At 34.0% G+C, this 25831-nt stretch overlaps 2 protein-coding genes across 3 annotated transcripts; both read left to right on the forward strand.

Moving 5' to 3' along the window:
- The first annotated feature begins 5 nt into the window (after positions 1-5).
- On the forward strand, positions 6-9655 carry tmed8 (transmembrane p24 trafficking protein 8). Its single transcript, XM_051134174.1, has 7 exons — positions 6-167; positions 476-517; positions 596-704; positions 794-893; positions 987-1065; positions 2904-3194; positions 8242-9655. Exons 3-7 carry the CDS (start codon positions 598-600, stop codon positions 8457-8459), a joined length of 795 nt encoding a protein of 264 aa, XP_050990131.1. The 5' UTR covers positions 6-167; positions 476-517; positions 596-597; the 3' UTR covers positions 8460-9655.
- A 2523-nt stretch (positions 9656-12178) lies between these two features.
- On the forward strand, positions 12179-25780 carry zgc:163014 (uncharacterized protein LOC100038766 homolog). 2 transcript variants are annotated; one of them, XM_051132662.1, is made up of 13 exons: positions 12179-12340; positions 12824-13000; positions 15135-15240; positions 15360-15470; positions 15850-15954; positions 16059-16239; positions 16523-16645; positions 19424-19611; positions 19739-19935; positions 21468-21559; positions 21655-21739; positions 21828-21925; positions 25090-25780. In XM_051132662.1, the coding sequence occupies exons 1-13, from the start codon at positions 12279-12281 to the stop codon at positions 25326-25328; spliced, it is 1764 nt and encodes a 587-aa protein (XP_050988619.1). In that variant the 5' UTR covers positions 12179-12278; the 3' UTR covers positions 25329-25780. The 2 variants fall into 2 exon arrangements, with proteins under 2 accessions (XP_050988619.1, XP_050988620.1); XM_051132663.1 differs by having other exon boundaries at positions 12182-12340; positions 21685-21739.
- Positions 25781-25831: the final 51 nt, after the last annotated feature.

A 25831-nucleotide genomic window follows, 5' to 3' on the forward strand; every position in this document is an offset into this window, starting at 1 on the left:
TTTCTCGGGACTTTTATTATGTATTTGTGTGGTTGCGTGTGTCTGGCAGCCATTCAGGAAAGACTTCACTCTTCACAACACGTATTTACAAATTAGCGGACTTCCTGGGCGTTTAACGTTATTTGTCAGGTAACACTTGCATCTACAGCATCAAGCGCTCGCTGCAGGTACGTGTATGTACATTACATTATGAAACAATACTGTACGTGTGGGTTCAACACATACGGCGGGTTTGGCTTGAATGCAAATATGCTGTGTGCTCGAGCCTTTTTTTTTTTTTTTTTTTTTTTTTTTTTTACCTCTGCTGAGATTGATGGTTTGATGGTGAATTTCACTTTAGTTACTCGACGTGTCAAAACTGATGCTTCACGTGTCAGTTGACAACGAGTGCTTTCAAAATGTAGTCCGACAGCCTTGTTTCTGTGTCCAAATGTATGTGTTTAACATTAGAATGCAGTTTTGTTTCTTCTTGCAGATTTAGTTTCATGAGGTTCATTGAAAGACACCTCTGAGTCAGGTAAGAGTTTGAAGGATGGACTGAATCTTTGATCAGATGTTGTGATGTTTTATATATTTCATGTGTTTGCTGCTCTAGAGATGGAGAAACTAGAGACTTCAGAGCTTCAGTCTAGACTGTCATCTCTGTCTGTTTCATCTTTCCCTGGTATAACGTCAAAAAACTGTGAATCAAATCCTTTAAACAGGTTTGTGCAGGTGTTTTTCAGTGCTCAACAATGGTTATTTTAGATTTCAAAGGTATGTAAACCTCATCCTTCCCACTTTCATTTTGAAGACTTCAAAGCACAGACGTTTCCCGGACGGTAATCCAACCAGACAACCAAGCTAAAATGGATGATAACAGCAACAACAGAGAATCCACGCAATCTACTGAGGTACAGTGATTTTAAGCCTGTCAGATATATGTGAATGAGTGAGCTGTAGCGCTGTGCTTGTGATGTATGTATGTATTGTGATGTTGTCAATAGGAGCCCAGCGCATCTCTTGGGAAGGCAGAGGCGGGTGACTCACAGGAGAGCGGTACTTCACACCCTGGGGAGAAAAAAGGTTAGCAAACTCTATTAGAGAAGTGAAGCTAAGCTCAGGAAATCTTCTCATCATCTTTCATCATTGCCCCTCGAGAACAGAGCTGTCAGAAAAAAGGAGAATGTTTGTGCGATTTGTAATGTGCCGTTCAAAACCTTAAAGTCTAGTTTTTACACTCTAAAAAATATGGGAATCTTTCTGTATATGACATGTTTTAGCAGAATAAGCGTATGCGAGTTTTCTTTCAAGTCACAGGTCACTTGACTTTTAAAAATTGCATGCAGTGTAAATTATATAGGCCATGTACTACAGTATGTAGTACAAAAGTTGTGTTATATAGCAGATATGTGGGCTATGACAGCATAAAACATGGTGTAAAAGATATTGCTATTACAATACAAATCGATGCACAACTCATGACTGCTCATCAGTTTATTTCATAATTGATGTGCCCGGGCTACACAGTGAACTAAAGTTATGCTAATTAACTATATATTGCTGAAAGAATATTATTATTCTTATTTAATTATTAATAGAATATAATTATTAATATTATATATATATATATATATATATATATATATATTTTTTTTTTTTTTAATATAAATATAAATATTTAATTTAATATTTTTATTTTTTACATTTAGTCTTTTTATTTTAAATATTGGTTATATATTACTAACCTTTGTTGTCCTTATAAATGTAGTGATACTGTAGTGATTTTTTTTTTTTTTTTTTTACCAGTTGAGCCAATGTGTAATTATGCAGCAACATTATTTTCAATTAGGTGCATCTTGCTTGAATTATTCTGATTTGTAAATTATGTATATTAATGTAAATATGTGTAATTTAATTTTATTTATATGTACGTTTTAAAATATTGAAATTATATATTTATATGCTACCATTCAAAAATTATTTATTTATTTATTTATTTTTAAAGAAGTCTCTTCTGCTTACCAAGCCTGCATTTATTTGATCCAGTATACAGGAAAAATAGTACAATTCTGAAATATTTTTTACTATTTAAAATAACTTTTCTATTTGAATATATTTTAAAATGTAATTTATTCCTGTGATTTCAAAGCTGAATTTTTAGCATCATTACTCCAGTCACATGATCCTTCAGAAGTCATCATGATTTGCTGCTCAAAAAACATTTATTATTATTATTATGTAAAAAAAAAAAAAAAAAAAAAACTGCTGAGTAGAATTTTTTTTCAAGGTGTCTTTGAATAGAAAGTTCAAAAGAACAGTGTTTATCTAAAATTTAAAAAAAAAAAAAAAAAAAAAAAAAAAAAATATATATATATATATATATATATATATATATATATATATGTATATATGTATATATATATATATATGTATATATGTATATATATATATATATGTATATATGTATATATATAGATAGATAGATAGATAGATAGATAGATAGATACTGACTCCAGGCTTTTAAAAGGTACAGTGTATAATGTTGCAAAAGCTTTTTAATTCAGGTAAATGCTGATCTTTGGATCTTTCTTTTCATCAAAGAATCCTGAAAAAATATATTCAACTGTTTTAAATATTGATAATAATAATTATAAATGCAGGCTTGGTCAGCAGAAGAGAATTCTTAAAAAACAAACAAAAAAAAAACCAACAACAACAAAAAAAACATTAAAACATTAAAAATCTTACTGTATGTATATCCAGGGAAGAAATTAGGAACACAAAGTCACAAAACAAAAACGTTTATTAGCCATTCATTTTCTTGAGTGTCGTTTTCTTTTGATTTTGGGGTGATTTGAATACATGCACAACTGTGCAAATTTGAAAGTATTTCAATTGAGTGCTCACTTATCTCTTCGCAGCTCTTCCTCCAATGAAACCAGCATCCACATGGACCTCCGTGGATCTGAAGGAGCTGAAGACTAAGCTGGGTCAGCAGAAGGACAGCGTGGTGACGGTATATCGTGGAGACATAATGACCGTCCACGTGCCCACTGTTCCCGAGGCCAAGCGTGTCTGCTGGGAGTTTGCCACAGATGGCTATGACATTGGTTTTGGGGTTTACTTCGACTGGTCACCAGTCACCAGCCGAGCCATTACTGTCCATATTAGCGAATCCAGTGACGATGAGGATGAAGATGATGACCTGGAAGGTGAGGGAGTTCTTCCTGTCCTGTTTCCTGCTTTTGTTCAGATTTATTGGTAGGAGTTGCTGTGTCTTTTTCTAGGGGCTGCCCTTGACTAAAGATGTTTCTGGTCGACTAGTAACTTTAGTAGACTTAACGCACGTGTATTAATAAACCATTTAAATCATAATAATGAGCACTTAATTGTCTGCATAGCCTAGTAAGCGCTCAAGCACATGCAAAAAAAGCTTGCCACAGCATGCCAGTAGAAGTAATGAATATGAATGTTTCAGGGAAAGGAAAACAGTACGGAGGTTGCATTAACATTTTAATAATTTGTTCATTAACTAGTGCTTTCTTTGTTTTTGGGTTAAGATATTAAGTCGTGGACACTGACTCGTCATCCCCTCAGTGTATGCATGCTTCATACGGATTGTATAATCTAAGAATACCTGTTTTCCATTTGAACTAGACATTTTGCTTTCTAAAAGTATATTATTCATGTATGTGAGGTAGGGCTTCCCCCTAATAGTCGACTAACCGTTAGTCGACCAGAAGAGGCTTGGTCGACCAAATTTTTATTAGTTGCAGAAAAATAAATAAATAAATAAAAATCTAAAGGAAGTGGCAAAGTGTGACGGACAGATTATTAACGGCTGGTCTATTTGATTTGGGCACATCCAAATGCTCGCATTCACTCGCATCATTCAGCGACCTCAAATATGGCTTATCATCTGAAATATGTAAGTGGTAGCAACTTTACTTGGCCGATTTGCATGACAGATGGAGGTGCTGGTGTGCTTGCTCTGTCATTCTTGGTCTTACAGATAAGAGTAATACATATTTCGAATCTGTAAAGACTCTACGTTTATTCATGTGCACTCACAATAACAACAAAACATTGCGCTTTTGTAAAATAATGAAAGCAAAGAGGATGCACTTTCTGCCGTCTCGCTCTCTGTGAACTTGAGCGCGTCAAGAAAAACAATTAACTGATTGTATACCTGCCTAGACATTAAAATATATCTGTAGAGAGCAAAATGTTTACTTTCAAATAAACCAATTCAAATGGAAAAAAATTTTTTAGATTATGTAATCTGTATGAAACATTGAAACAGGCGTATCACTACTGTGGAGATGATAAGACAGTGTCTCTGACTTCATCTCGTAAGCTGAAAACAAAGAAAGCACTATTTTATTAATAAATTATTAAAATGTTAATGCAGCCTCCTTATTGTTTTTCCCTGACACATTCATAATCATTACTCCTGCAGGTGTGCTGTGGCAAGCTTCATGCATGTGCTTGAGCGCTTATTAGGCTATGTAGGCAATTAAAGGGTCATTATTATGATTTAAATTTTTAGTAATCCTGCGATTAGTCAGCTAAAGCTTATAATGAATGACTACTTGTCGACCATAAAAATCATTAGTCGAGGGCAGCCCTACTATAAGGCAAGTATACCCATAGTACATCCATATACATGGAGTTTCAGTTCATTTTTTTTTGACACGCTCAGGTTCAGAGACAGAGAAGGCAGAAATCACTTCCTGTTTGATTTCATTATTCAACTTGTTGTTGTCAACTTGTTGATGTATTACTCTGATCTTTGTGACCAGAAATGACAGTTTTTTAAGAGCAAGTGACCACACTGGCACCTCCATCTGTCATGCAGTGAACGCAGTACTGTTCAGCTTCCACACTCCACTCCCAAACTTCAATAGCGCACATTTTTCTAAGTTAGCATTAGATTCTGCGGCCAAGTAAAGTTGCTTTTACTTAGATATTTCAGATGATAAACCATATTTAAGGTTGATGAATGATAGGCAGGATGTCCTGCCCGATGTACTATATTACCTCATAGACCAGCCGTTAACGATCTGTCTGTCACAGACTGCGTGACTTTGCTACTTCCTGTGGATTTTTACTTTTTTTTTTAAGCGACACTTTAAAGATGAAATTTTGGTCGACCAAGCCTATTCTCGTCGACTAACGTTTAATTGACTATTAGGGGGCAGCCCTACTTTTTTCATCTCTTGTGTGCTTAGTGTATCAGCACAGTTACCATCAATTGTAATTAACAAATTAGTGAATTGGGTGAATCTCAAGAAACCTGTCAAGATTTTACCTCAAAGTTTCATATCTTACGAAACCTGTCCTATTTTACCTCAGATCCAAATAATGAAATAAAAATGTTAGATTTTCAATAAACAAAAAGGCTGTGTTTTTTTTTTTTAGGTCTTTTAGGATATTTTGCAGTGTGACACTTTAGCACAATTGTATATATTCCTAAATTATATATACTATTTTTCATTAGTTTGGAATCAGTCACCCCCCCCATTATTTTATTCAGCAAGAATGCAATAACCTGATCAGTAATGTCTTTTACATTATTATATAAGTGTTATATATTATATTTGACTTGTAGACTTTCTCTTTATCATGATTTCTACAAAAAATATTGCATAGCACTTTTTTCAGCATTGATAGTAGTAAGAAATCAGAATGATTCAGTTTAAAAATATAGTTTTGCCTCACAGGAATACATTACATTATATTAAATTAGGAAATGGTCATTTTAAATTGTAATAATATTTCACAACATTACAGTTTTTGCTGTATTTTTTATCAAATTAATACAGACCTGGTGAACATACAATATTTTTAAAAATGTATTACAATAAAAAAAAAAAAAATTAAATTAAATTATATATTAGTGGCATTCTGAAATGAGAAGGCGAAGTCCTTATTTTTATTATTATTATTATTATTATTTTTTATCAAATTTAAATCCATGCCCCAGTCACATTTTGGTTGGTTGTATAAACATTACTTACACTATCAGAAAAAGTAAATAAATAAATAAACTATATATTTTACATTAACAGTGTAATTAATATTCTTTTTATTAAAGCCAAGTATGAATCTCAAGTTCGTCTTTCACATTTCACATTTATTCCAAAATAATAACTCAAGCATTAACAATTTAAACAGTATATTTTATTTGTGAACTTATGTTCAGCTATTCTTTTTAATGGTTAACTTTGGACCATTATTTGATTTTTTCAGATCGTCAGTCATTAAAGCTCAGTAAATATTACTCACAAACACAGAGATTTACTTTCAGTTTCACCAAGCTGATTACTCACTGAAAACTCCCACAGATCATGTTTTCATCCCATTTCAAGTCTCATTTTGAAGTAACAAATTGATTATATCTAAGTGTGTGAGTTGTTTACTTAATTTTTTTTAGTCTTCCCATTAAAGGAGTTCACTTCCAGAACAAAAATATACAGATAATTTATTCACCCCCTTGTCATCCAGAATATTAATGTCTGTCTTTCTTGAGTCGTAAAGAAATTGTAATTGAAATTGCACTTCTATGGTGCCTGTAAATTTGAACATCCAAAATGCAGTTTATATGCAGCTTCAAAGGGCTCTAAATGATCCCAGGCGAGGAAGAAGGGTCTTATCTAGCGACGCAATCTGTTATTTTCTAATAAAAATGACAATTTATATACTTTTTAACCTCAAATGCTTGTCTTAGCTCTGCGTGACCTCTGTGTTTTCCAGTTCAATACAGTTAGGGTATGTCAAAAAACTCCCATGTCATTTTCTCCTCCAACTTCAGAATCATCCTACATCACTGCAGCAGTACAGTGTTTACAAACTGAACATGCAAAGATGTAGCATGATTGGAAAAGTTGGAAAAGAAAATGAGATGGGAGTTTTTCAAAATACCCTAACTATCCTAACTTAATAATTGTAATTTCAGGCCTATAATTTCAGACACCCCTCAGACCCTTCAGATCACCCTCAGACGGACGGCCGTCAATGACTGACAATTTTCGGTTAACGCGATCTCTGGCATAAGGAATACTTACAGGGGCCGTTCACATATCGTGCCTAAAAATGCGTGGAAAACGCTAGGCGCAGATTTTTCCTCATTTCCAAAGCGCTCTGTAGCTTGCGCTCCCGTGGCATCTGCCGTTGCTAAGCAACCATGACCCGCACTCTCAATGAAGACGCGGAAGTTTCATCAAAGGACAAACGGATTTCCAGCACTAAAAATCACTTGCTATAGCTCTGCTACTAAATTTATTTAAAAATGTACAGCTATGATCAGTTGTTTCTCCATCTTGGCTGAGCTTTCGATGTTATTACGGGAAAGGATGAAGCTAATTGGTTGAATCTTGTGTTCAACTCGATGCGGCACGGACGTGCCTGAAAAAAACGAGCGCGTCGCACCACGTGCGCGTCGCGACCGCGTCGCTTCCGTTATGAGTGTGGCTGCATTTGAAATAACGAACTTGAGCGCGCAAAAGACGCGATATGTGAATGGCCCCATAATCAGTGTTGGGGGTAACGCATTACAAGTAACGTGAGTTACGTAATAATATTACTTTTTTTAAGGAACTAGTAAAGTAATGCATTACTTTTGAATTTCTAAGAAAATATCTGAGTTACTTTTTCAAATAAGTAACGCCAGTTACTTTTTTCCCCGTTTATTGATTGACAAGTCTCCTGTCAGGAAATTGGGAGTGAACATGATGTTACTGTATTCTAGACTAAATGTGAACATGCATTAATTCATCTCACTCACAAAAAACAGATTCAGCATTCCTCAAAATTAACAAAAACGGTGAAATGCAAACTCTGACGTAACCCTGCAATAATTCAATATTTTAAATAAAACAAATATTCATTTTATTAACCAGTGTCTTTGTAAAATGCAATTATTACATTAGACAAACTAACATTTGTGCTTCATTTTTTTTATATAGCTAAGGAGTGACCTCCTGCATATATTTTTTTTTAGCCTGAGATGAATTCATTTCACTTTTGGTGTAAAAGGGCTTTTACATTAGAATTGTTTTATATTAAAAACAAAGAAGCAAGTCCTGCCCAGATTTTAAAAGTAACGCAAAAGTAACGTAACGCATTACTTAAAAAGTAACTAAGTAACGTAATTAGTTACTTTTTCAGGGAGTGACGTAAAATTGTAATTCATTACTTTTAAAAGTAACTTTCCCCAACACTGCGTATAATAACATGGTCAGTTGTTTTGCCTCATAGGCCCTGTGGTTCCTGGAGATATTGAGAAGGGCTCTAAATCAGCTGCCAACTCGAACTTGGGAGAAATCCTGCCTGTGTATCGTCAGGACAGTCATCTGGCGGTTCAGAACGGAAGCCACGAGTTTCCAGGAGAAGGTACATACCAGCTGAAGTTTGACAACTCGTACTCGCTGTGGCGGAATAAGACTCTGTACTACAGAGTGTACTACAGTGCCTGAGGAACCAAGAGCATATTTAAAACGGTTTTAGTGATACTATTTTTGATCGTATGTATTAAATTCTTGCTATTGTTAATTTGTGCTTTTTCGTTTTATCCAAGCCCTATCATAGATCAAAAAATGACTTCTATATATGTATACAAGATGCTTTTTTACGTGAATGGATTCATGAGGCTCATGATACGTGCAATGTGTTCTGTGTGGCTTATGTGTGCGACGATCATATAAAAGGACCATGTTTTATAACTGTATTGTCTGACACCACAAGAGAACTGTGGCATCGCATATCAGGGACTACAGAGTAATCAGGGAAAGTATATGGGTGGTGAACCGGGTCAAATGCTTTTCACACAGTTCTAGACAAATCAAGAGCAAACAAGGAAAGCGAGCAGGTCACTGTTGATTCAGGTAACGACATATGAGTGTTTAACGTTCGTTTGGTTGTTTTTTTCTTGTTTTATGTCATACAATACTGCATGGAGTATCGTATGGGACGGCCTCTGAGGTCAGACACACTATTTTTTACATACTGCTAATACTGGGTTTGTTTTCTCAGCCACAAAGACACTGGAAGCCACCGCGTGTTAGGATTTAAATATGTTTTTATGGCAGTTGTATACTGTACTAAAATGGCTATCATTTCAGTCACCAGGGTTACTACTGGTGGAAATGGGCAACTTTAAACCATTTCCTGTCAGAAGCTAATTTGTTGCATAACTGATCCAATATTTGCATGTCCCAGGCTCGTTTAGACATCATGCAGATGGCCTGTCGAAGACGTTTATTTACATTTATGTTCTTAGCCAATGCCTCTTTACCAAGGTAACTTACAAAACTACCTATATACGTATTTTTTTTGCTAAAATCACGTGCAATATGCCACACTAAGTGCTGCCAGCAGGGGTTGTAGTGTAGTGTTTTGTTTCATTTAAATACTCTGGTTTTTGATTAAATGAATACCAAATGGCGCTGCAAATGTGCACCGTGAGAGTTCCTTTCGTACCTTGATTATTTGCATGTCTTGAGAGACTGTTGCATCGTGCTGCTGAGGTACTCGATTCTGCCAATGTGTTTTTTCTGCTTGTCTTTCTCTGTATCTTTTTTGTACGATATGCATATATATGTTTGTCATCCTCTTCTTGTTTTTCGTTTGTTTCTTTTGCTGTTGTTCACAATAAACGTTGACTTTGAATTGAGTGTGCGGTTGATGCCTGTTACATATCTAGCTTTATGATTCCTTCCATCCTTTAAAACGTCTTTAGATGCAACGCACTTCCCTTTTCAGAATAACCTCAGAAAGTGCTTTCTCAGCAGTAAAAATAGTTTTTCATTGGATGATCACAAGCACCATTTCCCTGTAAACTGGGGTCAATGTATTGAGTAACCGCAGAGTTAAAGTGTTAGTTTTTTGTTTTCGATAGAGGGCGCTGTTAGACTGAAAAAAGACAACATTATATATTATGTATATTTTGTATTTATTTAAAAATAGGATGTTGGATTATAATAAATACCTATGAGATATTAATATTATAATCCGATGTTTGTACTAAAGGAGAATATAATCATTTTTAAAAGATAAAAGCGCTAATGTATTGATCATATGTTACTTTATGAACAACATATTTAGTTCGCTATTCATTATTATTTTCTTTTAATTGGCATATTTTAATGTATTGGTTTAATTCATTCTATTAGCTCGTTTGTGATTTTCACAAAGCTGTTTTTTCTAAAATAAAACATAAATATTATATGAAAATAAGATATGTTAAATTATTAATTATTAATTAAAACTAGAACTATGAAAAAATTATATAAAAATAACAAAAACACATTAAAAAAAACCTTTTAAGTATGACCTATAATTCAAAATATTTTGGTTCAATAAATTTTGAATTAGACCTTTAATATATATATATATATATATATATATACAATATGTAGTACTGTAGGCCTACTGAATTGTTTTCTATTTTTTTTAATCATTATTATTTCGTTATTTATTTATTTACATACTTATTTAAAATAACTAAAAGGAAATCAATTATTTAGGATTGCATTTTGTGAAAAAAAATACGTTTCATGCTAAATTATTTCTTTTTTTACTAAATGTAGTACTGTAGGCCTACTGAATTTTTTACTAAACTTTTTTATTATTATTATTTCGTTACTTATTTGTTTACATACTTATTTAAAATAACAAAAAAAAATCAATTATTCTGCATTTTATGAAAAAAATATGTTTTGTGAAAATGTATTTGTTTTTCACAAAATGTAGTACTAAAGCCCTGCTTAATAGTTTTATAAAGTTTTTAAAATTAATATTATTTCGTTATTTGTTTATTTACATGCTTATATGTTTTAAAGTAGGCCTACTAAACCTTTTTTATTATTTTGTTATTTATTTATTTACATACTTATAACTAAAAACAAATAAATTATTCAGGATTGTATTTTGTTAAAGAAATAAGTTTTGTGAAAATGTATTTAGTTTTCACAAAATGTAGTGCTGTAGGCCTATTGAATATTTTTTCTAAACCTTTTTATTATTTCGTTATTTATTTATTTATTGACATACTTATTTAACATAACTAAAAAGAAATAAATTGGGATTGCATTTTGTGAAAAAAAAATATGTTTTGTGAATATTTATTTTTCACGAATTGTAGTACTGTAGGCCTACTAAATATTTTTTCAAAGGTTTTCTAAATTATTATCATTTCGTTATTTATTTATTTACGTACATATTATATTCTAAACCTTTTTTATTATTTTGTTAATTTATTTATTTACATAAATATTTCAATGTAGGCCTACTGAATGTTTTTTTTCTAAACCTTTTTTTTAGTATTATTTAGTTATTTATTTATTTACATACTTAAAATAACTAAAAATAAATGAATTATTTAGGATTGCATTTTGTGAAAAAAATATGTTTCATACTAAATTCTTTATTTTTCATAAAATGTAGTACTGTAGGCCTACTGAATTATTTTCTAAACTTTTTTTTATTTTGTTACTTATTTGTTTACATACTTATTTAAAATAACTAAAATGAAATAAATTATTCTGGATTGCATTTTATGAAAAAAAAAAACAAAAAAACGTTTTTTGAAAATCGTTGTTTTTCCAAAATGTAGTACTGAAGGCCTGCTTAATATTTTTCTAAAGTTTTAAAATTAATATTATTTCATTATTTATGTATGTATTTATTTACATACTTATATATTTGAAAGTAGGCCTACTTAATATTTTTTATTATTTCGTTATTTATTTATTTACATACTTATTTAAAATAACTAAAAATAAATAAATTATTCGGATTGCATTCTGTGAAAAAAAATAGGTTTTGTGATTTTTTTTTTTTTTTCACAAAATGTAGTACTGCAGCTCTACTAAATATTTTTTTACGTTTTTAAAATTATTATTATTTCGTTATTTATTTATTTACATACATATTTTAATGTAAGCCTACTGAATATTTTTCTAAACCTTTTTTTATTATTTTGTTAATTTATTTATGCACATAAATATTTTAACGTAGGCCTACTGAATGTTTTTTCGAAAGCTTTTTTTATTATTATTTCGTTAATTATGTATTTACATACATACTGTAATGTATTAATTTGCTTGTTCACATTAGATATTTTCAGAGCTGTCACTGCATAAACCGTGTGAGTGTCAGAGATGTTAATTGGTCGCGGCGGAGCGCGTGTCACGGGAGGTGATAAATGCGACAGCGGTCGAGCGGGATTGGCTGCAGGTCTTGCAGGCCGCACACCGACAGCGCTGGAGGAGTTTGATCGATTGTGAATCAACAGCATGGGCAAAGTGCACTTTTATGCCATCTGGTCCTTACGTGAAGCGCCTCGTCAGTTCATACGGTGGGCGCTTTCATGAAAAGTACTTCACTCTGTGACCAGATACTATTGTTTTGTTTGTGTCAGGTTTCATTTCATTTAACCAAGCAGGTAGTGAGTAGTTGTCACACTTTTACTCAGGGTAGAAATCGCTTGGCTACAAAAAAAGTAGCATTTTCAGCGTCATTGCCCACTGATATACTAATAATAGGTTTTCTGCAAAAGGAACAAACATTAAAAACCACTGTTTTGACCATAGACCAAAAACTGTAAAAAAAAAAAAAAAAATGGCTATCTGAAATTGAAACTCATGAATTATATAATATGTGCATGTGTGTTTAGTGTATTGTCATAAAATGTCCTCATTTACAACAGTTCTTAACGTGGTTTTTGAGTTTGAGAAGCGTTTATGCAATCAAATAGTATAGTTATAGTTTTAGCCATTGTGATCACTACCCTGTATGACAACCTTTTTTTTTTCTGTTTTCTCTAATTTACCTCTTTTAGAAATGTCAACCGTACGATGTACCAGGTTCAGATGCCGTTACCTTTACCGAAGCAGCTGATAGTGTTTGGTTTAGGGGAATGGTCGTCCTTTTCCAGTGACACTGAGATCTCCGTGGAGGTTCTGCTGGGTCCAGAGGTCAAATCACAGGTCATCGGGACTCTTTCACCTCACTCCAGGCAAGTGCGCTGAATATTTCGATTATAGCCCTTCATCCAAATTGGCGGTTAACTGACTGCTGTTGTTTACAGTAATTAAAATAATATAAATATTAAAGTGGTCACGAACTGAGAAACTCAAATTCCCTTGATCTTTTGGCATATAAGAGGGCGTTGTACTATAAAAACATCCTGTAAGTTTCATAACTCAAAACTTTCTCGGTCTAAAAACAGCTTATACTGAAGCCAATCTGCCAAAACGACAGGTTGTGGCATGTGTCACTTTATGACGTAATAGTGTGACTAAACACCGCCTCCGCAGAGGAAGATCAACGCCTGCTTCTACATCTCTGCCTGTTTAGCCCTGATTCATGCACGTAGTGTGAATAAGAGATGTGAACGCAGGTCTACGCAGAAACCAAAGATAAAGATGGCTTCAAAGACAACAATTGCATGCCCTCCTCCTGATCCCAACTTTGGATAAACTTTATTTTTAATGAAGTTCCGGATCGCATATTTCACATGTTCCGGTCGCTATTTGTCTATTAATATATATGCATCCATTTATGAAGGATGCAAGCTGTCAAACATGCACAACTGTTAGCCAGTCATAGCAGTGGGCGATTACTTCCGATCTGCCATGTCTATTTAAACAGAGCTTTCTGATGAGGGGGGGGCCAAACAAGGACAGAAAATAGCCTATTATTTCTAAATTATGATGTTTATGTAAAAATCTTGATAACATTATAAGTGGACCTCAGAGAACAGTACAAAGTAATAAAAAAAGCATTTCATGGCCCCTTTAAGTGAAAAATGCCTTGGCAGCTAACTACGATAAGTGTTAAGTACTGGTTCACACAGACTTTAAAGTGCCTTGAAGTACCATGGTGCATGAATCTATCCCTGTAATATGGTACCTCCAGTCTTTATTTGTTAAATGGTTAAAATTTTGCTAATTTTTTAGTGAATTTTTGTAAAAAATAAAATCATAAAAATTGTTGGACTTGTATGTACAGTATGTGGGACTTCTCAATCCATCTCTTTCTAACAATCATCTGCAAGTTCCCATCCAGATCTGCCTCCATCCAGTCAACAACCGATCAGTTGTACTAGTTGAATAGCCCCACCCCTATTTTTTTTACATGTATATGTATTTTTGATAGTCCATTTCACTCTGATGTACAATATCGTTCAAAATTTTGGGATTTGGCGTTTTAAAGAAGTTTTTTCTGCTCATCAAGGCTGTGTTTGCTTAATTAAAAATACAGAAAAAAACAGTAATATTATGAAATATTATTGCAGTTTAAAATAGTGGTTTTCTGTTTTAATATATTTTAAAATATAATTTATTCCTGTGACGCAAAGCTGAATTTTCAGCATCATTAATCCAGTCTTCAGTGTCACATGATCCTTCATAAATCATTCTAATGTGCTGGTTTATTATCAGTGTTGGAAACAGTTGTGCTGCTCAGTATTTTTTTTTTGAAACCTGTGATACATTTTTCAGGATTCTTTGATGAATAATGTTAAAAAAGAAAAGCATTTATTTAAAATACAAATCTTTTGTAACATTATAAACTACCATTCAAAGATTTTTTTTTTTTTTTTTTTTTGAAAGAAATTAATGTTTTTATTCAACAAAGATGTGTTAAATTGATAAAAAGTGATAGTAAAGACTATGTGTTAGAAAATCTTCTGTTTAAAATTTTATATTTTGAATAAATGCTATTTTTTAGCTTTTTATTAATCAACAAATCTTGAAAAAGTATGGCAGGCTCCAAAAAATATTAAGCAATATTTCAAACATTGATATTAAATCAGCATATTAGAATGATTGTGACATTAAAAACTGAAGTAATGACTGATGAAAATTCAGCTTTGCATCAAAGAAATAAATTATATTTTAAAGTATATTAAAATATTACAATATTATTTTAAATTGCAATAGTATTTTATAAAGTAACTTTTTTTTCTGTATTTTTGATCAAATAAATAAAATAGACTTAAAAAAAAAAACATTAAAATGTTTACTGATCTCAAACTTTTAACTGTCAAAGTAAACCAAACCCATATTAATAAACAAAAATCAATAAATTAGACTCTGATATTCCCTACATTTAATTTAAGCTTTGTCTTGGAAACTCTTTTTCTGAAGGAGTCTGATCTGGCAAGGAGTTTGGACTCCTGAACTTCTCACTGAAGCCACACAGCGAGGCCGGAGAGGAGTTTACGCCAAAGTCATGCTCAGCATCAATGGACAGGTATTCCAACGTAACATCATGTCCTCGAACTTCTCTCACTGGTAGTGCAGATTAAAGATCTATTGCATGTGTACAGCATGTCTTGCTTTTGTTATTTTAAAACTGTATATTCTTTAAAGGTGAGATCCAGTTTTATCAGCAGCACTCCACGAATTACAAGGAAACGCCTAGTGCTAAACCACTGCTCCAATCCGTCCAGCACCCTCCTCAGCAGCGGAGAGAGTCATGATGTGAGTCACACTTTGCTTATGACTTCAGTGAAATGATCTGTTTGTTGTTGTTCAGTGGCCACAAGACCATTTCGAACTTGTTTACTCACCCTCAAGTTGTTCCAAACCGGTATGAATTTCTTTCTTCTCCTGAACTCAAAAGATATTTTGAAGAATGTTGGTAACCAAACACTTGATGTATAGAAAAAATACTATGGAAGTTAAAGGGGGCCAACAACTGAGTAAATGATGATAGAATTTTAATTTTTGGGTGGACTTTCCCTTAAACCGGTCATCAGATTTTTTTTAGAATTCTAGACATAAGGTTTAAAAAATGCCTTAGGACATGAATTGTGATGAAGTGAATACACCAAAGAATGACTTCTCCTTCTTTATGAAGATCACCCAGAGATCTCCTCCCGAGGGAAGCGTCAGCTGTGCAGAGCTGGGAAAAAGCAAAATGGAGACACGGGAAAGCACTCTGCTTCAGGGTGTGTGGCCGATGGTAAGGAGTTGTCCACAAACTAGTTCTAGCAAGTAGAATAATCTTCAGGTGGAGAGAGTGTGTGAAATTATAAAACGTACTGTGCTTTTGTTTGGTTTTTGAAGGACAAAACTCCAAGGCGCTCCATAATTGGAATAAAGGGATATATTTGGAGTTCTGAAGAACCGGAGAGCCCTCAGGATCCAAAGCGAGCTTCAAGCCCAAAGAAGCGCAAGCTGCGTAAAATGTCTGCAGTAGATTTAGAGGATGAGATGGCTGTTAAACGCGTGAAGAGCTGCAGGGCTGGTAAAGGCACATTCCTCTGTTGGGATCAAACATGATTAATGTTTATTTACATGTTTGGAATCTTAATGTAGCCTCTGTAATTGTCATAGCATTGCAGAATTATTTATTGATATAACTAATGAAATATTGATAGCATAAATAATTTATATATTAAACTCGGTAATTATTACTGGTGTTTGCCATCATTATTACTTTTTGAATTTTATCATTTTTTTTTAATTGGAATTGCAATTTTTTTATTGCAAAATATTATTGTATTTAATAATTTATTTATTATTCTCAGACTGTCCATCAAAGCGCTGGAGCCACGCCATGTGTTTGAGTGATCCTGAAACGGCCATTCTGATTGGTGGAGAGGCTGATGACCAGGCTAGTTGTAAAGATTCTATATGGAAACTAGAGATTGGTGCGTATCATTTTAAAATTCATTGTTGTTTGCAAAATGCAAAAAAAAAAAAAAAAAAAAAGCGTTTTTTATTAATAAGAGTTGCATGAACACAGTACTACACTGACCAAAATTATAAACACACTTGTTTTTGCCCCCATTTTTCATGAGCTGAACTCAAAGATCTAAGACTTTTTCTATGTACACAAATTTCTCTCAAATATTGTTCAAATCTGTGTTAGTGAGCACTCCTTCTTTGCCGAGATAATCCATCCACCTCACAGGTGTGGCATATCAAGATGCTGATTAGACAGCATGATTATTGCACAGGTGTGCCTATAAAAGGCCACTCTAAAATGTGCGGTTTTACTGTATTTGGAGGGGTCTGGGGGGGTCCAAAAACCAGTCAGTATCTGGTGTGACCACCGTTTGCCTCACACAGTGCAACACATCTCCTTCGCATAGAGATGATCAGGTTGTTGATTGTGGCCTGTGGAATGTTGGTCCACTCCTCTTCAATGGCTGTACGAAGTTGCTGGATATTGGCAGGAACTGGAACACGCTGTCGTATACACCGATCCAGAGCATCCCAAACATGTTCAATAGGTGACATGTCCGGTGAGTATGCTGGCCATGCAAAAACTGGAATGTTTTCAGCTTTCAGGAATTGTGTACAGATCCTTGCAACATGGGGCCGTGCATTATCATGCTGCAACATGAGGTGATGGTCGTGGATTAATGGCACAACAATGGGCCTCAGGATCTCTTCAAAATGCCATCAATAAAATGCACCTGTGTTCGTTGTCTATAACATACGCCTGGCCATACCATAACCTCACTGCCACCATGGGCCACTCAATCCGCAATGTTGACATCAGCAAACCGCTCACCCACACGACACCATACACGCTGTCTGCCATCTGCCCTGTACAGTGAAAACCAGGATTTATCTGTGAAGAGAACACCTCTCCAAAGTGCCAGACGGCATCAAATGTGAGCATTTGCCCACTTAAGTAGGTTACGAAGACAAACTGCAGATGAGCTTCCCTGAGACTGTTTCTGACAGTTTGTGCAGAAATTCTTTGGTTATGCAAACCGATTGTTGCAGCAGATGTCCGGGTGGCTGGTTTTAGACGATCTTGGAGGTGAAGATGCTGGATGTGGAGGTCCTGGGCTGGGGTGGTTACATGTGGTCTGCGGTTGTGAGGCCGATTGGATGTACTGCCAAATTCTCTGAAACGACTTTGGAGACGGCTTATGGTAGAGAAATGAACATTCAATTCACTGGCAACAGCTCTGATGGACATTCCTGCAGTCAGTATGCCAATTGCACGCTCCCTCAAAACTTGTGACATCTGTGGCATTGTGCTGTGTGATAAAACTGCACATTTTAGAGTGGCCTTTTATTGTGGCCAGCCTAAGGCACACCTGTGCAATAACCATGCTGTCTAATCAGCATCTTTATATGCCACACCTGTAAGGTGGATGGATTATCTCAGCAAAGGAGAAGTGCTCACTAACAGATTTAGACAGATTTGTGAACAATATTTGAGAGAAATAGGCCTTTTGTGTACATTGAAAAAAGTCTTAGATGTTTGAGTTAAGCTCATGAAAAATGGGGGCAAAAACAAAAGTGTTACGTATATAATTTTGGTCAGTGTATAACTAAACTAGTCATATTCAAGCAAGTATACATTATATAATTATTAAATACGTTTAATTATTACATTTAATTATTTAGAATTAAGTAAAATATGTCTAATTAAATAATTTTTATTTAATTTAATACTATATGTAATTATTTACTCATTAATTCTAAATTAAGATCTTTTTGTTATTTACTATATTAAGTTTCTAGAAGTTTCTTGCCACCATTTTAAAATTTTCCTTTAGATATGTTTTTGGATTTTAGTCTTGGGAGCATATTTACAATTTAATGTATATAAATCATTCTTACTATATAGAATATTGTTTGGGACAAGTTTAGGATCAGTAAGACTTTAAAAAACTAATCATTTTTTAAATGAGTCCCTTATGCTCATCAAGGCTGATTTGATCAAAAATACAGAAAAAATAATAATATTCAGAAATGCTGTTACAATATAAAATAATGGTTTCTATTTTAATATACTTTAAAATGTAATTTATTCCTGTGATGCTAATCTGAATTTTCATCAGTAATTACTCCAGTCTTCAGTGTCACATGATCCTTAAGAAATCATATTAATATGCTGATTTAGTATTAGAATTATCTATGTTGGTGCTGCCCTTTTTTTTTTTTTTTTTTTTTTTTGATAAATAAGTTAAACAGCATTTATTCAAAACAGAAATCTTTTCTAACATAAGTCTTTACTATCACTTTTAATCAATTTAACACATCCTTGCTGAATAAACGTGTTAATTTCTTTCAAAAAAAAGAAAGAAAAAAATTTACTGACCCCAAACTTTTGAACTGTATATGTATATTGTTAGAAATCCTTTCTATTTTAAATAAATGCTGTTCTTTTTAAATTCTTATTTTTTTTAAAGAATTCTGAAAAAAGTATCACAGTTTCCACAAAATATTAAGCAGCACAACTGTTTTCAACATTGATAATAAATCAGCATATTAGAATGAATTCTGAAGTATCATGTGACACTGAAGACTGGAGTAATGATGCCGAAAATTCAGTGTTGATATAGCTTTGGATATATACTTACTTTATTTATTTATTTGCTTGTTTGTTTATTTATTTTTACAATTTTCATATGAATACTGACATATACCTTTAACATATCTAAAACTCTAATAATTCTCAGATAATGATTTCTGGTTCCCCATGGACGTCTCATCGTCTGAGGTCAGTCCACCAAGCTCAAAAGGTCACTCAGCAACCTTTGATCCTGAATCTAAAGCCGTCTATGTGTACGGTGGTCTGAGAGACTGCCAGCGATACAGTGATATTTATATATTGGACACTGTAACTTGGAAGTGGAAGCTTGTTTCTGTGAGTATTAGATCATTTATTTCTTTAAATGATGTGTGTAACACATCATCTTGAAACTTGAAACTCTTGATCACTTGAAACTGTAAATTACAGTTGCATTTATGTTTGATGTTTTGGGTTGGGATAGGCAAAGGGAAATATACCGTCGTTGGCGCACCACAGTGCCACAGTCTATAAGAAGGAGCTGTATGTATTTGGAGGAGTGCAGCCCAGCCGATGTCCTGAAGGCAAGGTTTGCAGTAATGCACTGTACATTTTTAACCCTGAACATGGTCTGTGGTATCAACCGATTGTGGAGGGTGACCGTCCTCTGCCTAGGTTTGGGTGAGTAGTTAATCAACGTTTTTCTAAATATATACTTTAATTTTCCACAGAAGAAAGAGATGCATACAGGTTTTTAATGATATGAGAGTGAAATGATACTTTAAGCATGCTTTAAAGCAGAACTCCACTTCCAGAACAACAATTCACAAATAATTTACTCATCCAAAATGTTCATGTTTTTCTGTCTTCAGGCGTAAAGAAATTATGGCTTTTGAGGAAAACATTTTAGGATTTTTCTCCATATAATGGACTTCACTGGTGCCCCGATTTTGAACTTTCAAAAATGAAGTTTAAATGCAGCTTCAAAGGGCTCTAAACGACCCCAGCCGAGGAAGAAGGGTCTTATCTAGCGAAACGATCTGTCATTTTGTTTCAAAAAATAAAAATTTGTATACTTTTTAAGCACAAAAGCTCGTGTAGCACAGGCTCTGGGATGCGTGTCCATTATGGTACGTACTATTAAATCATGTCGAAAGGTTACGCGGGAATGCAGGCGGAACTAAGAAGACTAAGAAAGTGCAAGTAAGTCAAACGCTGTTTACAAACAAAAGGTACAATGATGTCGGACGATTCTGAAGTTGTAGGATAAAATGAGATTATTAAAATGAGGAGTTTTTCGCCATACCCTACCTTTTTGAGCCGGAGAACACAGAAAGTTCGGATTGTTTTACCGACTCTGACCTTTGAGTCTCGTTCAGCAAAATGAACGAATCTTTTTTTCGAGTCATTTCGTTCATTTTAGCAAAATATAATTAAAATGTTACGCGTTACTTCCCTGACACATCTACTGCTTACACAAATGTTGATCACACTACAAATAAGACAGAACTATAATGCTATAAGAAACAGAAAAGATGAATTGTTTACCTGGGTCTTTCGTCTATAATTAGCTCACCTCACCTCTTATCTGACAAATTTTCGGGTTTGACTCGTTCGTTCTCACCTGACAGCCCCATAGGATGAACAAATGACTCAAAACCTGAGGACTCGAAACAGGTGAACTAATTCCAGTACAGAACCTAATAGGATGTTGTGCATGCGTGACTGAACAAATCACTCCCCGAGACGACTCGTTTTTCTGAATCACATTAAAGATCCGTTCAAAATTCGTAGCATCGTGGACATGCATCCCAAAGCCTGTGCTCTTTTATTTTTGGAAAAAAAAAATTACAGATCGTTTCCCTAGATAAGACCCTTCTTCCTCGGCTGGGATCGTTTAGAGCCCTTTGAAGCTGCATTTAAACTACATTTTGGAAGTTCAAAATCAGGGCACCATATCAGTCCAAGAAAAATTCTGAAATGTTTTTCTCAAAAACCATAATTTCTTTATGACTGAAGACATCTTGGATGACAAGGGGGTGAGTAAATTATTTGAAAATTGTTGTTCTGGAAGTGGATTTCTCCTTTTATTTTATTTTTTTTAATGTGAGATTATTATTATTATTATTATTATTATTAATATTATTATTTGTATTTTTTTTGTCCATTTGTTGTAACTGTATAATTTATCCTTATTGGTCATTTTATTATAGGCACTCCACCACGCTGCTGTCAAACAAGATGATCATTTTTGGTGGAAGAAAAACTGCCACATACCTCAATGATCTTCACATCCTAGATCTTGGTAATGATCCTGAGCACATGGGTCTCTTACATTTAAAAAAAAAAAAAAAAAAAAATTCTGAAATTGTTAGTCTTTTGTGTTGTTCAAATTATCAGACTCTCGTATACAAACTCTTTTGCTCAAAGGCTTCATGGAATACACTGCTGTAAAGTATGAGAACATGCCACCACTGGCCCGTGGGTAAGACTTCAAAATATGAATTTTACTACTTAAATTCATGTATTTTGAAGTGAAGACTTAAGGTTTTTTTAATCATTGTTCTGTGCAGGTTTCACGCTGCTCTACCCGTGTCTGACAACAGGGTGCTGATCAGTGGGGGCTGCAGTGCTGTAGGAGCCCTACAGGACCTCCATCTCTTCAACATAGGTCTGTCATTACCTAATTTACCACACTAAGTACCATACACCTAAATATATTATAGCTAATTAAAGTTTAAATACCTTAAAGCCCTTAGAAATGGTTTGACAATCATGCATTTGTGTTAACAGATGGGCTTTTTAAAAAAGAAAACTGCATATAGCCTGTCTGTGTGTTATTGCTAGTCAGTAGCAGTTGGTGTTATGCAACATTATCAATTACAGTTTTCAGAATAAGAGAATTTTATTCTACAAAAATTTGATGTGATAAAAATATATGGTCCATTTTTACCAAAATAGAAAGTTTATTCATGTTAAAGCAGTGTCCAATTCCAAGGCCCAACAATGTCCATCAATATTTGAAACTCCTGGCCCAAGAATTGTTGTTCAAAACATTTTAACGTAATATATTCTATTTAAAAGTAACTAAAATTATTACAATTAAAACTAAAATAAATTTCAGTATTCCAGAAGTTTCTTGGACAAGATTTCCAGATAAAGCAGGGGTGTCAGACTCGGTTCCTGGAGGGCCGCAGCCCTGCAGAGTTGTTCGAACACACAAAACATGTAGCTTTCAAATAAATCCCAGCTCACGCTGTGTGATTTTGGCCATGATTTGGTCATCTGAGACCAATTTTGAAAACCCTTAAAGATTCCTATAAACCTAGGCTAAAATCTGTAGTCTTTGATTGCTGGTTTGACATGTTCACCGACAGCCGATTAATAACTGTTGCAGTAACACTGCAGTGTGACTACTCAATCTGTCTTCATTTGTCAGGACAAGCCATGGTCAGAATTAATGGTAGAGATTTTTTTCTAACTGTCATAATCTCTGGCACTCTTGTCCGCTGCTCACAGAATTCTTATTATATGTTGCCTTTGCTATGGTAAACTCCGGCTGCACTCCTGTTTTTATGTGGGTGTGGTGCTGCTTACACTATTCTTCTTAAATACACCTGTATTGCCACCATTCATATACTTTTCATGCTAGCCAACATTTCAGCCCCGTGTGTAACACAGCCCACAGCCACCGAACGTGTATGGTTTGATAATGTAAAACTCAGGACAAGTTTTCTTGTGCGCACCCGTTTTTTTTTTTTTCTTTTTATGGGTCTTGACTGTCGTGACGCATAGTGTGACACAGTGTGACATCATCATCATCATGTTTGTTCAGACTGACAAGCAACAGTTGTAAAGGACTATTAAAAATTACACAGGTTAAGCCCTGGCTTAAGCCTAAAGGACATGATTATCTGGATCAGGTGTGTTTAATTAGGGTTGAAGCTGAACTCTGCAGGGCTGTGGCCCTCCAAGAATCCAGTTTGACACCCCTGTTTTAGAATAATATAATAATTTATACATTTGATTCATCCCTTTTCTTTTCAAAGTGGTTTAATGGCTGAAATGTGACCCTGGACCACAAAACCAGTCTTAAGTCGCTGGGGTTTATTTGTAGCAATAGCCAAAAATACATTGTGTGGGTCAAAATTATTGATTTTTCTTTTATGGCAAAAATCATTAGGAAATCAAGTAAAGATCATGTTCCATTAATATATTGTGTAAAATTCCTACTGTAAATGTATGAAAACTTAATTTTTGATTAGTAATATACATTGTTAAGAACACTATTTGAAGAACTTTAAAGGTGATTTTCTCAATATTTAGATTTTTAAATAGTTGTATCTTGGCCAAATATTGTCCTATACCAACAAACTATACATCAATGAAAAGCTTATTTATTCAGCTTTCATATGATGTATAAATTTCAATTTTGAAAAAATGACCCATACGACTGGTTTTGTGATCCAGGGTCACAAATGTGATGTTCATCATTTTAAAAACTTAAAAAAACTTTATTTAAACTGTGAATCATGTCATTTTATGGTTTAATGTGTTACCATAGACATTGCCCTACCACACTCATACAGTGTTCATTTTATTTGTGCAGGTCTTAAAAAGGGTCATAAAAAGCCTTTAAAGAGTCATGAACTGAGAAATCTCTTGATGATCTCATATCATCTTTTGATATGTAAGAAGTCATTGTACTATTAAAAACATCCTGTAAGCTTTAGAACTAAAATCTTTCTTGTTATTCTAAAAAAGGCTTATACTGAAACATTTTGAAAATGTATTTGATTGACTCTAATCTAGTTTTCTATATTTTAAAAAAATGGCTAGTTAACAGTTAAACTACCTGCTGTTCTTCAGAAAAATCCTTCAGTTCTCACAAATTCTTTGGTTTTCCAGCATTTTTGTGTATTTGAACCCTTTACAATAATGACTGTATGATTTTGAGATCCATCTTTTCACACTAAGGAAAACAGAGAGACTCGTATGCAACTATTACAGAAGGTTCAAACGCTCACTGATGATTTAGAAGGAAACAATGGATTAAGAGTGGGGGGTGAAAACTTTTGAACAGAATGAAGATTTTTCTTATTTTGCCTAAATATATTTTTTTCATTTAGTACTGCCTATCAGAGGCTACAGGAGATACTAACACGTTTCCCAGGAGACAAAATAAGTTAAATTTATTCTGATCTTTAAATTCAAAAAGTTTTCACCCCCCACCTCTTAATGCATCAGTGAGTGTTTGAACCTTCTGTAATAGTTGCATATGAGTCTCTCAGTTGCCCTCAGTGTAAAAAGATGGATCTCAAAATCATACAGTTATTGCTGGAAAGGGTTCAAATACACATAAATGCTGAAAAGTCAAAGAATTTGTGGGACCTGAAGGATTTTTCTGAAGAACAGCAGGCAGTTTAACTATTCAGGACAAACAAGGGACTCGTGAACAACCATCACTAAACAAAAACACAGCTGTGGATCATTCAGGTAACAACACAGTATTAAGAATCAAGTGTATGTAAACTTTTGAACAGGGTCATTTTTATAAATTCAACCATTATTTTCTCTTGTGGACTATATGTAAATGTCTTTTATGTGAAATATCTTATTCAGGTCAGTACTAAACAAAATACCATGCATTTTGTATGATCCCTAAAAGTTAAAGTAATTAACATTGAGCAGATTCTGCAAGGTGTATGTAAACTTTTGACATCAACTGTAGATTGCCTCAAAAGTCCCAAATCATTGATTTCTGTGTTCTTGTACAGAGTTTTTACAGTTATTAATCTGAATGGTTTGAAAGGTTAAAAAGATGCATGTTTGCAGATACCAGCTCCTGGACGTCATTGGTGTCTCCATTGCTTTGCTCCAAACCCCGTGCAGGCCACAGTCTGATAAGTCTGGGCTGTAAAAAGGCTTTATCTTCAGACCCAAGGGATGCGAGGGATCACCATAATGGCAAGAGCCTCTCTCTTCAGTGTAGCATCCTAGTATTTGGAGGGTCAGATTGTTCAGGAACGTTTTATAATGACACCGTTAAATGCACAGTTGAACTCCCTGTTTAGGATCAGGGACTACAGGATTTTTTTTCTTAGAAATAAATGTAGAGTACTCACAGAAACGTGATGTAAAAAATCGGAACGTGAGAAGCACTTTTAGCATTTGTTTTTTAACGTTGCATTGTTGCAGTTTTAGCATGAACAGCTGTTTTACAGCTACCGACTTTAGATTAATTTCTTTATTAGCAAGCAAAGCCTTCACTCTCTCTCACGTGTAGTTCAGATTTGTATTTAGTACATTCAGAGACAGTATGTATTTTTGTGCAATAAATGTTTTCTCTTATTTTGCACGTACTTTACACGTTTTCACGTTTGTATTTTTGTCCACTTTGTATGTTTCATATTGCACTCACACATTTTCCTTTAAGTCACTGGCATGTACAGCTCATCTCTTGTTTATAAATGTCTGAAAGTTGCAAAAAGCGACTAGTCTTTTCACCAACGCAATAAACGCAGTACCTTGCTAAAAAGAAATTGATCTGTCTTATTAATGAAGAGTTTCACACAAC

This window comes from Labeo rohita, chromosome 17 (assembly GCF_022985175.1).
Source record: "Labeo rohita strain BAU-BD-2019 chromosome 17, IGBB_LRoh.1.0, whole genome shotgun sequence".
NCBI lineage: Eukaryota > Metazoa > Chordata > Actinopteri > Cypriniformes > Cyprinidae > Labeo > Labeo rohita.

Coding starts and splice junctions, on each gene's coding strand:
- tmed8 (XM_051134174.1), top strand. CDS start 598: ATGGAGAAACTAGAGACTTCAGAGCTTCAGTCTAGACTGTCATCTCTG. Junction 705..793: donor GAATCAAATCCTTTAAACAG/GTTTGTGCAGGT, acceptor TTCATTTTGAAG/ACTTCAAAGCACAGACGTTT. Junction 894..986: donor AATCCACGCAATCTACTGAG/GTACAGTGATTT, acceptor TGTTGTCAATAG/GAGCCCAGCGCATCTCTTGG.
- zgc:163014 (XM_051132662.1), top strand. CDS start 12,279: ATGGGCAAAGTGCACTTTTATGCCATCTGGTCCTTACGTGAAGCGCCT. Junction 15,471..15,849: donor GCAGCGGAGAGAGTCATGAT/GTGAGTCACACT, acceptor TTCTTTATGAAG/ATCACCCAGAGATCTCCTCC. Junction 19,612..19,738: donor GGAAGTGGAAGCTTGTTTCT/GTGAGTATTAGA, acceptor GGGTTGGGATAG/GCAAAGGGAAATATACCGTC.